Consider the following 12,860-nt stretch of genomic DNA (forward strand, 5'->3'; position numbering starts at 1 on the left):
ATGTGGGGCTCTTCACTAAATATCTCTAGAAAAACAGAATTATATCATGCAAAGTAAAATAAATTAATACATGATATGGATATGAAAATCTTCCACCGGAGTGTGACAGGGTGTCATAAAAAGAGTCCAGTCCACCATCTAAATCTCTCAAGAGAAAAGTCTCTATAGTTCAAAGGTACTCTCCAGCACCGTCGTGTTCTCATAGCCCTGTGGGTGGGGCGAAATGCATTGATGCACTTCTGGTCTGCCGTCTTCTTGGCCTACGTCACTTCCGGTATTTGGAACGCACGCCGACTTTTGCGGTTCAAGCAGCCATTTTTGAGGTGGAAAGCTGGTCATCCTCTACAGTGATCCTTAAAGCGGGAGATCCCTATATTTACAATTTGGAAACTTGTTCCTATGAAGCCTTTGAGGCTATTAAACAAGGCCTGTTATTTTATTGAAACATGTGAGTGTCCTTATTCTATGGATTTATATGGTATTGAGTGGCAGTATTACACTATGTAGCCTTTCTTTCCTTGCACATTATTGAGGATTCCATGGAGAAGTAGAGTGGAGTCGATTGCTGTATCTAAGCAGGGTGAAGAAGGTGATTTGAGTTCCTCCTGAGGGGCTATAGGATCCCTTATATCCTATGAGGCTTATTACTCACCTCCATCTGGTGAGTGCGGTCAATATTATTTTTCACGTGGTGATTGGGTGGAAGCACATTTTGGAACATTGTTTTGAAAATCCTTTTGGGAAAATAAGGACTTATGTTTGAAATATTATATATATATTTTTGCACGGACATTTATTTATTTGTGATTATTTTTATGTATTTAATTTTTGCGCTGTTTTTTGTGTTATTTATTATTGGTGGTTTTCACTGGTGCACAGCTGCATAATTGTATACTTTCTTTGATTGGCGCTGGGATTTTTTTAGTATATTTTCATTTATGCTTGTTTATTTTTTATTGTCCATTGGCATGTGTAGACACACTTCTTTATGTTTCGTTCTATTTTGAGAGTGGAGTGCTGGGTTATATTATATACACTGTAAAGTTTCAGCGCTTTTGTTTATTTCAGGCACTTATACAGCACCATCAATTTACACATTTGCATTCACATTAGGCCCTGTCCTCAAGGAGCTTACAATCTAAGGTCCCTAACTAACATTGTGACGGAAGTCACTTTGGGTGGGGGGGCCCATGGAACACAGCTCACTTTGGAGAGGTGGGGAGACCCCTGTCTCAGCTCCCCATATCCCTCTTATGTGTAAGTCACCCTGTGCCTGTTAGGGGTACAGGGTGATCTGTCCTAATATTGGGGTGGGGGGGAGGGTTGTGGATTGTTTGATGTTATGTTGTTGCATCCCATTGTTCTATTGTTTGTCTGGCTTGGGAGTAAACTATTATGGGATGTATGTGTTTATGTCTATTGGCTTGGTGGGGGTTGTCTCCAGCAGCTCTCCCTCCTGATGGGACTGTCTGTTGGTGTGTCTCTTGTTACTAAATGTAGATTGCCCCGCCCTTTGTCATTATGAAGGAAGGGGGGATTGTCCCCTGCGTGCAGGGGTGGACTGACCATTTGGAAACTCGGGCACTGCCCGAGGGCCCGGGGTCAGTAGGGGGCCCCATGAGATGCCTCTGGTACCTTTTTCATAGGCTTTTTTGAGTTTGGGCAAGGACACAGGGGCCCCATGATCCCCTGTTGCCCGGGGGCCCCATGAGTTGTCAGTCCGCCCCTGCCTGAGTGTATATATCTTGTATCTATGTTCAAATAAACTAGTCTACCTTCTGGCTTATTTCAAATCTGGTGTCGTCTGGATCTTGGGGTAGTAATAGCCAGAGTCACTGGTCTCGTGTTCCAGAGCCTGAGAAGCAGCTTCTTGATGGAGATACCCAGTCGTGGGTGTCTGGGGTCCGTTACAAACATCCATACACCTACTAAGGCCAATGTACTTACCAGCATGTCTTTGGAGTGTGGGAGGAAACCAGAGTACTCAGAGGAAACCCACACAGGCACATTGAGAACATGCAAACTCCAGGCAGTTAGTTCAACGCTCCATGCACACGGGGCATTTTGATAACACTGGTAATGTTAGCTGTGTAAAGTCACGTTAAAAATATGAGTTTTTCGGGGGGGGGGGGGGGGGCTGTTAGCGTTTTTGCATTAGCTTTTATTGGTGTTTTGCTGCATGTAGCGTTTTTTGGCTTTTTTTTTTTACCAAAAAAATATTTTTTGTTCGGTCACAAAAAGCCCAAAAACGCCGGTTTGAGGCGTTTTACTGCTGCTTGCCACGTTTTTCAGTATTAGGGCATTTTTACAGCTAAAAAACTCCTCTAGAAGCCCACTAGTTCAGGGTTTTTTTTTCCAGCCAAAAAACATCCCAGTCAAAAAAATGTTGATTACAGTCTATGAGTGCATGGATAGATAGGATAACATGCTGGGGGATTTACTGGCTGTAGAAAAAATGTCAAAAGCCAAAAACAGCCGCTGTAAAAACATCCAGTGTGCATGAAGACTAATGGTTGGGGTTCGAACTGGTGACTCCAGTGCTGCTAGGTAGAAGTGCTAACCACTTAACCACTGTGCTTCTGAGCTAATGTCCATATACACATTTGTCCATCTGTACGTATATACACTCTTCTATGTACGTGTATACTCTTTTATTTTTATTTTGAAAGTAGAGTATGGTATTACACATGCTTTAATGTTTGAATGCTTTTTAATTATACAACACCATTTTATTTGTGTTTATATTTGGTTTTCAGTTTCAAAATTTTTTTTAGGTTATTGCATGTATTGAGTTTACACTGTTATTATTTCCTTAGAAAATTATACAGTATGGTTTGATATAGTTATATATTGTACAGCCCCGACCAAAAGTTTTGGGAATGACACTTACCTCCAGTCACCATTGCTTTGCACAAAAAGGGATTCATAGGCAAGGATATTGCTGCCACCTAAATCAGCCATTTATTGGAGCATCAAGAACTTCATCAAGGAGAAAGGTTCAGTTGTTGTGAAGAAGACTTCAGGGCACCCAAGAAAGTCCAGCAAGCACCAGAAAAATCTCCTAAAGTTGATTCAGCTGTGGGATCGGGGCACCACCAGTGCAGACCTTGCTCAGGAATGGCAGCAGGCAGCTGTGAGTGCATCTGCATGCACAGTGAGGAGAAGACTTATGAAGGATGGTGTGGTGTCAAGGGTGTGGTGTCAAGAAGGGCAGCAAAGAAGCCACTTCTCTCCAGGAAAAACATCAGAGACAGGCTGATATTCTGCAAAAGGGACAGGGATTGGACTGCTGAGGACTGGAGGAAAGTCATTTTCTCTGATGGTTCCCCTTTCTGATTGTTTGGTGCATCCAGAAAAATCCTTGTCTGGACAAGAAAAGGTGAGCGCTACCATCAGTCCTTTGTCATGCCAACAGTAAAGCATCCTGAGACCATTCACGTGCGGGGTTGATTCTCAACCAAGGGGGTGGGCTCACTCACAATTCTGCCTAAGAACACAGCCATGAATAAAGAATGGTACAAAAACATCCTCCGAGAACAACCATCCAAGAACAGTTTGGTGACAATGCATGATGGAGAACCTTGCCATAAGGCAAAAGTGATAACTAAGTGACTTGAGGAACAAAACATCAAAATTTCGGGTCCAAGGCCAGGAAATACCCAAGACTTTAATCCCATTGAGAACTTGTGGTCAATCCTCAAGAGGCAGGTGTACAACCCCCCCCCCCCCCCCACACACACACACACACAAGTTCTGACAAACTTCCATTATTAATTATGCAAGAATGGGCTGCTATCAGTCGGATGTGGCCCAGAAGTTGAATGACAGCATGCCAGGGCGAGTTGCAGAGGACTTGAAAGAGAAGGGTCAACATTGCGAATATTGACTCTTTGAATAAACCTAATGTAATTGTCAATAAAAGCCTTTGACACTTCTGAAATGCTTGTAGTTATACCATAGTAACATCTGACAAAAAGCAGCAGACTTTGTGAAAATTAATATTTGTGTAATTCTTAAAATTTTTGGCCAGGGCTGTATGCACAATTGCAATTTGGATTTTTTAAGAGACATCACGCCCACTTTTCTTGAGTTAGTTGTTTTACATCTAGTATCTAGATTGTGTAGTGGATGCAGCAGTCTTTATATTCTTTTTTTGCTAGCGCAAGGAAATTATTTGGCTTAATTTTTACAATTTTTGATACATTGTGATGAGTTACCCCCTTACAACTTACAGATAGCTAAAAAGATCAATATTGTCAGTAAGAATTTATCTTAGATACAGAAATTGCTCAAGGAACTCTTAGCAACCTCTGGAGGAACCTTAGGGTTTTGTGGAACCATGGTTGAGGAACCCCACACTAGACCATAGACTTGGCTGTGACCAGTAACATCTCTTACATCTTTTATAACCAGTGAAAAGGGGGACCATAAATAAGTCACCCCAACCTGGTTCTTCCCACAATAATAGACAGCTCCTTTAAATTGCTTCTTCTGGTTCTCATATTTCTTCTTTTTCTTTCTAGATGCCAAAGGGACGATCCGGGAGATTGTTCTACCGAAGGGTCTGGATCTTGACCGGCCAAAGCGCACGAGAACCTCCTTCACGGCAGAGCAGCTGTACCGGCTGGAGCTGGAATTCCAGAGGTGCCAGTACGTTGTCGGCAGGGAGAGGACTGAGCTGGCCAGACAACTTAATTTGTCTGAAACGCAGGTAAGGAAACGGCCACATTCTGACACCAGAAGGAGCGCAGCTGTAGCCATTGCGCACTGTGCAGCTTCTACAGGGCCCTGAAGCACAGGGAGTCTGGTAAAGTCTGGCAGGTAATGTCTTTTGCGGGTACATTTGGCAAATTTCCATGGAATTAATGTATACATATTTTGGTAACTGTGCTAGAGAAATCACCATTGAGAAGATGATCAGAGAGGGGGACTTAACCCCCCTGGCGGTATTCCCTTTCAGTACCAGAAGTGGTAACCCCGAGCTACACTCGGGGTTACCCTGCAGCGCTTCTCCAGCGATCCCTGCAGCACTTACCTTGTCCTGCGCTCCTGCAATGTCCCCCCTGTAGCGTCCCTGGCCATGTCCTCCGGCCGATGCCAGCATCTGTCTTCTGGGTTCCGTTCCCTGCGAGCGTCGGGACGTACGGGGGACGGAACTGGCGGGAAATTCAAAAATGTAAAAATTTGACATTCACTAAATACACTAAAATCACATAGTATAACATTCCTGTATCAAACCATTTCACATACATTTTGTCCCGAGTGCTTTGTCCGGCGCCCTGCCTGCATTTTTATCGTTCTTTCTGCCTGGAAACTGAGAAACGTCCATGGCGTCCAAAAAGTGTCCCTTTAGGTCAAAATCGGTTTTAGACCGGCTAGAGAACAGCGATAGTAAATCAGAACCACTTGCAGAATTGAGTGATAATGATTCGTGGGGGAAATTCGTCATCAGACACTGAAAACGATTCTGCGACTTTGCTCAGTGATGTGCGAACTTGGTGCTATATTTCAAATTTCAGTGTTTTTGGTTTGATTATATTATTGAATTCAATTTATTATTATATTATTATTTTTTATGATTATTTATTAAATTATAATTTATGATTTTGTGTTTCAAATTTTATCCTACCCGGGCTGTTTACTAGACTCTTGTTCGGACAGATTTCAGTGAGTTATTCCTAAAAATCACAGGCCTACAATAAAAAAAAAACGTATTTCCATTGAAAACAGTGTACCGCTTTGAGCACAGAAATACTGACATAATCAGACCGCTAGGGAGGTTAATGCTTCTACTACTCACATCGTCACACCCTTGTTCGGAACCCCCCCAAAAATTGTTTGTTTAGGACAGGGGAGGGCAACTGTGGCCCTCCAGCTGTTGGTGAACTACAAGTCCCATCATGCCTCTGCCTTTGGGAGTCATGCTTGTAACTGTCAGTTTTGCAATGCCTCATGGGACTTGTAGTTCTACAACAGCTGGAGGGCCACAGTTGCCCACCCCTGGTTTAGGATAAATCCAACTTCAATCCAGTTTTCCTGTTTTACTCGCATAGGTTGCAAAATCACTTAAAGTGTAAAAAAAAAGAAATTTAAAACAAGTAAATTTAATATGCCTTCCTATTTACTAATGGTAGCAGCATAAGGATTAAAAACAGTTGATTGGGAGAGTATAGTAAAGACGAACTCCAGTCTTACCTTCAGTCTTGCACAGTTGTATTGTATTTACTTATTTAGGTTTCACTGCACGCTGTGAGCTTCTCATGCACAGAAAGCCCTAAGAGCTTACAATCTAACACAACCTCTAGATCAGTTTTGGTAAGGTGTCTGTTCTGTCTCTCCAATCTAAGCATTGAAAGTGTGATCTCTGTAACTTACAGTTGTGATGAGATAGCGATAACTCCAATCTTAGTTGAATATCACAGGCAGTGACTGAATCCAGAAGACATCTTATAGATCTTGTGAAGTTTATTCCATAAACTGAGAGAATCTTACAACAATGAACATCTAATAGGTCAAAAGATCATAATGTGATCTGCTTCATGACATGAGGCTAGAAGCTGCAATGCCTTACTGGGAAAAGGGGTGGGGCTATCTATACATCAGGAACTAAACCAGAGGAAATGGAGGAGCAGAGACAAAATATAGAGAACACTTCAAGGCATATGACATTGATGTGAAACATGACAGTGTCAATTAATCTGTTAGTTCATTTTGGGAGTAATGCAGGCCATAGGCGGGTCGTTTATTGGCCGAATTTTCGTATAAAAGAATAATCGGCCGATATTCGCACCGTTAGTGGGCAATGTCATTGGCTGATTTTCCCGGTACCTTCTTGTTTCTTTTATCGGTCATGCTGGAAAATTTATGAAAAACGGATGATTTTCATAAGCATTGGTGGCAACAAAATGACAGATTTTTTATTTTTCGGCTGGCAATTCGGCTGATAAACGACCCGTCTATGGCCTGCTTAAGGCTCCATGTATACGGGACACTTCTGAATGATGGAAACTAACTGCTGGAAAATGTAGGTTAAAAAACGTCTGTTTAGCCGCTTTTGCATACCGCGTTTATGCACGTTTGCGTTTAGAAGCGTTTTTTAAAGATAACCTCAGGAGATCTTCCAAAATGCTCAGAATGCACTGAAAAACAGTAAAAAATGAACTATTTCAGACATTTTGAGAGAAATAGAGAGAGCAGAAGCAGAGAGAGCACTATGTGTTGAGATTAGCTGTCTTTTTTTTTGTGGTGTTTGGATGTGTTCCGGCTCATTTCTGTGCAGAAATGATTGCAGCAATGTCTAACATGTTTTCTTTCATGCGACACTTCAAAGTACGGTGTACCGGGTCCAATTGAGTATCGGGAAAACGCTTTGCATGCATTTTTCATGATGAAAAAAGGCTCTGGGCAGCATCTGGAAATGGAAGAGTTAAAAAAATTTTTCAAACGCAAACGCTTATAAACGTGGTTAGCCGCGTTTACAAGCATTTGGCATTTGAAATGCTGATAAAATCTACTGCTGAACGCAAGTTTGGTGCGTTCAAAAAAACGACTGTAAACTCAACTGCCTGTAAACGACTGTAAACGACTCTGTGTACATGGACACATAGGAAGACATTAGGGAGAGTTCAGGGGCTGCTGAGAAAAACGCTGAACAGCTCCTAAACGTGAGTTTATCAGCTGCAGTGTACATGAGCCCTAACCTGTGGAGAACATGGAGGTAGTATTTCTGCTATGAAGTATATCCAGGACACAGCGCTGCAAGACAGTATTACTAACCACTTAGCCACCATGTTAACCGTGAACCTTTTTTAACCACTTCCCTTCCGGCCCATGTATATAAATGGCTGGACGTTGGCAGTCCAGGGGCGGGTTGCCGTTCATAAACAGCACCGCCATTTTGGATTCTATGCGCTCCCTGGGAGCGTGCGGCACCGAGATCTGGTGCCCGCTGTGTCCTCTGCACACAGAGGAGCACTGATCGCTGTACGGGACCTCTGTGCGAGGTCCCAATCATGTTATCACTGATTGGCCAATCAGTGATCACATGAATAGGTGTAAGCAAGATGTCACTTCTGACATCATTGCTTACTATGTGTGAAATCTGTGAATGATCACAGAGATCACATGGTACAGGGCTTTTCACAACAGCCTTTTACCATGTGACAAGCTGTGACCAATCACAGCTCTCACAGTATTTCTCAATGGCTGCAAGAATGCAGCCAGAGAGAAGGAGAAATAATTGCTTTTACAGCCTATATGGGTGTAAAAGCAATCAGTGTAAAAAAAAAAACACCCCCCACAAGTAGTACAGTGTCACCATGGTGACACTGTACTGCTAGGATGACAGTATATAAAAAAAAATAAAATATAAATGTAAAAAATTTTTGTAAAAAATTAGAATTTTTGGTTATAATCTAATTTGGGTTATTTTTTTTTTACTAAAAAGATAACTGAATAAACTTTGGCCAAGATTTATGAAGAAAGATATTTATTTGCACAATTTTATAAGAAAAACAAATTTTTTCAAATTTTTTGGACTTTTTCATTTATATAGCAAAAAAAATAAAAAATCCCAGTGATGAATAAATCCCAAAAAAATTCTAAAAAATTCATATGGGTACAGTGTTGCATGACCGCGCAATTGTCATTCAAAGTGCGACAGCGCTGAAAGCTGAAAATTGGCCTGGACAGGAAGGGGGTGAAAGCGTCCGGACTGGAAGTGGTTAACCACGCTTCTACCGCCAGACATCTACCAGTGGTGGACACGTATTTACCCAATGCTGTTCTGAATTAGCACAGGATGAAGCATTGTCAGACAGCCATTCCAGTCATCAATGCCTGTGAATTGACTGAACGGACACTGTGCATAGAGCCAAACTGAGCAGCTCTGTACCTTGGGATTGCTGTGATTGACCATACAGACTCCAATCACAGCAATGACAAAGTGTTTACATCTGTGAGCCCACCCCTGCCTTTTACAGCAGAGAGAGAGGAACTAATGCATAAATGAGCACTTCACGCATTGTTTACCCCACCCCCACCACCACCTTCTTTCCTGCACTTCTGTCCTCCATCCTGCCTCCATGTAACCTCTATATTAACCCTTTGCCTCTGCCTTCATCCTGCATATTAACCTCTTGATCTCTATCTTCCCATTGTATATGACCTGTACATTAACCCCTTCACCTCCTCCCTCTGTGTATGACCTGTGTGCACTGTATGGGGTGGTATTTGCACCCCTGCTTGCTACCCTATTGGGGTTTATGTTTTATTGTCAACCACATTATTGGTTGATGTATTTTTATGTGCCTATCAGGGGCAGACTGGCAACTCATGGGGCCCCCGGGCAGTGGGGGATCATGGGGCCCCTGTGTCCTCGCCCCCACTCAAACCACACCCAAAAAAAGCCTATGAAAGATACCAGGGGCATCTCATGGGGCCCACTACTGATCCCGGGCCCTCGGGCAGTGCCCGAGTGCTGGAATGGTCAGTCCGCCCATGATGCCTATATATTCCATGATTCTGATTGTTTTGCTACAACTCATCATGTGGGTGGGTTCAGGGGCGGACTGACAACTCATGGGGCTCCCGGGCAATAGGGGATCATGGGGCCCCTGTGTCCTTGCCCAAACTCAAAAAAGCCTATGAAAAAAGTACCAGGGGCATCTCATGGGGCCCCCTACTGATCCCGGGCCCTCGGGCAGTGCCCGAGTGCTGGAATGGTCAGTCCGCCCATGATGTCTATATATTCCATGATTCTGATTGTTTTACTACAACTCATCATGTGGGTAGGTTCAGGGGCGGACTGACAACTCATGGGGCCCCCGGGCAATAGGGGATCATGGGGCCCCTGTGTCCTTGCCCAAACTCAAAAAAGCCTATGAAAAAGTACCAGGGGCATCTCATGGGGCCCAATACTGATCCCGGGCCCTCGGGCAGTGCCCGAGTGCTGGAATGGTCAGTCCGCCCATGATGCCTATATATTCCATGATTCTGATTGTTTTGCTACAACTCATCATGTGGGTGGGTTCAGGAACGGACTGACAACTCATGGGGCCCCCGGGCAATAGGGGATCATGGGGCCCCTGTGTCCTTGCCCAAACTCAAAAAAGCCTATGAAAAAAGTACCAGGGGCATCTCATGGTTGATGTATTTTTATGTGCCTATCAGGGGCAGACTGGCAACTCATGGGGCCCCCGGACAGTAAGGGATCACAGGGCCCCTGTGTCCTCACCCACACTCAAACCACACCCAAAAAAGCCTATGAAAGATACCAGGGGCATCTCATGGGGCCCACTACTGATCCCGGGCCCTCGGGCAGTGCCCGAGTGCTGGAATGGTCAGTCTGCCCATGATGCCTATATATTCCATGATTCTGATTGTTTTGCTACAACTCATCATGTGGGTGGGTTCAGGGGCAGACTGACAACTCATGGGGCCCCCGGGCAATAGGGGATCATGAGGCCCCTGTGTCTTTGCCCAAACTCAAAAAAGCCTATGAAAAAAGTACCAGGGGCATCTCATGGGGCCCCCTACTGATCCCGGGCCCTCGGGCACTGCCCGAGTGCTGGAATGGTCAGTCCGCCCAGGATGCCTATATATTCCATGATTCTGATGGTTTTGCTACAACTCATCATGTGGGTGGTTTCAGGGGTGGACTGACAACTCATGGGCCCCTGGGCAATAGGGGATCATGGGGCCCCTGTGTCCTTGCCCAAACTCAAAAAAGCCTATGAAAAAAGTACCAGGGGCATCTCATGGGGCCCCCTACTGACCCCGGGCCCTTGGAAGTTTCCAAATGGTCAGTCCGCCCCTGGGTGGGTTATGTTTTCTATATTTCTGTATGCTGTCTTTTACAGATTTTCAATAAAAATATTGAAATATAAATGGAAGGCAGATCTGTTGTTCTCCATATAATTCCATAGGCAGAAAGCCCCGAATTTGCACATGACTTTATCTAGAAATGGAGGTGGATGTGGCCAGACATTCGTCTCAATCCAGCTCTACAATACAGCGGGGGGAAGAATGACAGCGTCTTTGGAGACTTGCTTAGATATACTGAATGCGCTAATAGCCTAGTTATTCATTAACGTTCCAACCGCCGTTAATGGTTTACACCCAGGAATTGCGGAGGAGATTACAGTGTTGTGTCCCTGCATGTGTTGAGTGCTAATCAGCGCTTTAATGTGACTTGCATGAAAATAGTAATCAGGATTTATCAAGTAGCGTTTCAGCGTGCTCACTAGGTAAAAGCTGCCGGGAAAAGGGGAAGGAAAGATTAAATAAAAACATAACGGTAATCGGATCAGTAGCTTTCAGCATCAGGAAATCTTATGGACTCAGGATGAAGTGAGGATGATGCAACGGGGTTTAGTTGGCGTTAGAGCCTAGGTTACACTAGGGTCAGGGGTTAGCGGGTTTAGGTTAAGGGGGGGGGGGGATTTTGTATTTTATTTATTAAAACAAAAAAAAAAGTATTTTGATAAAAATATTTTAATTCATATAGTACTTGTCTCTCGGGAGGCCTCAAAGCTGGAAGGAGGTGTGTCAGCCATATTGGGCACGCTCAGTAGATTATCATACTAGGGCCAATCTGTTTTAGGAGTCAATTAACCTGTCGGTGTGTCTTTGGAGTGTAGAAGGAAACCCAAGCAACCGCAATGCAGATTGGCTGTAAACCTTTGAGTGGAGGTCACGTTTCCTGTCTGCAGCCAGATACCCTTGGGCAGGTAGTGTCAGCATTCTCTGATCTTCTCCTGCAGCATGTCCACAGTCTCTGACCAACACCTGGAGCATGGCCACAGTCTCTAATTATCTTCTGGAACATGTCCATAGTCTTTGACCATCTCTTGGAGCATGTCCACAGTTTCTGACCAACACCTGGAGCATGGTCACAGTCTCTGACTATCTTCTGGAATATGTTCATAGTCTTTGACCATCTCTTGGAGCATATCCACAGTCTCTGACCAACACCTGAAGCATGGTCACAGTCTCTGACTATCTTCTGGAACATGTCCATAGTCTTTGACCATCTCTTGAAGCATGTCCACAGTCTCTATGTTCTGGAACATGTCCATTGTCTTTGACCATCTCTTGGAGCATGTCCACAGTTTCTGACCAACACCTGGGTCATGGCCACAGTCTCTAACTATCTTCTGGAACATGTCCATAGTCTTTGACCATCTCTTGGAGCATGTCCACAGTCTCTGAGCAACACCTGGAGCTTGGCCACAGTCTCTAACTATCTTCTGGAACATGTCCATAGTCTTTGACCATCTCTTGGAGCATGTCCACGGTCTCTGAGCAACACCTGGAGCTTGGCCACAGTCTCTGACTATCTTCTGTAACATGTCCATAGTCTTTGACCATCTCTTGGAGCATGTCCACGGTCTCTGAGCAACACCTGGTGCATGCCCACAGTCTCTGACTATCTTCTGGAACATGTCCATAGTCTTTGACCACCTCTTGGAGCATGTCCACGGTCTCTGACCAACACCTGGAGCATGGCCACAGTCTCTGACTATCTTCTGGAACATGTCCATAGTCTTTGACCATCTCTTGGAGCATGTCCACAGTCTCTGACCAACACCTGGAGCATGGCCACAGTCTCTGACTATCTTCTGGAACATGTCCATAGTCTTTAACCATGTCTTGGAGCATGTCCACAGTCTCTGACCATCTCAGAGAGCATAATTGCATTTCTATGACCATCTCTTGGAGCATGTCCACAAGTTTTTCTGTCTCCTGTAATTTGTCTATTGTTTCTGACCATCTGCTGTTGTATGTATGGAATCTCTGACTGTCTCTTTTACTATGTGCACAGTTTTAAATTACCTCCCGTAGCATGTCTGCAGTTTTCA

General features: G+C 44.1%; 1 protein-coding gene across 1 annotated transcript in view; it reads left to right on the plus strand.

The window, feature by feature from the left end:
* VAX2 (ventral anterior homeobox 2) overlaps positions 1-12,860 on the plus strand; it is a 160,876-nt gene that overhangs the window by 84,655 nt on the left and 63,361 nt on the right. Inside the window, exon 2 of the mRNA XM_089691166.1 lies at positions 4,524-4,711. Within this exon, the coding sequence (XP_089547292.1) occupies positions 4,524-4,711 (188 nt within the window). The remainder of the gene's footprint in view (positions 1-4,523; positions 4,712-12,860) is intronic.

This window comes from Staurois parvus, unplaced genomic scaffold (genome assembly GCF_062004578.1).
Source record: "Staurois parvus isolate SC_StPar_1 unplaced genomic scaffold, SC_StPar_1.0 ptg000552l, whole genome shotgun sequence".
In the NCBI taxonomy this organism is placed as follows: Eukaryota; Metazoa; Chordata; class Amphibia; order Anura; family Ranidae; genus Staurois; species Staurois parvus.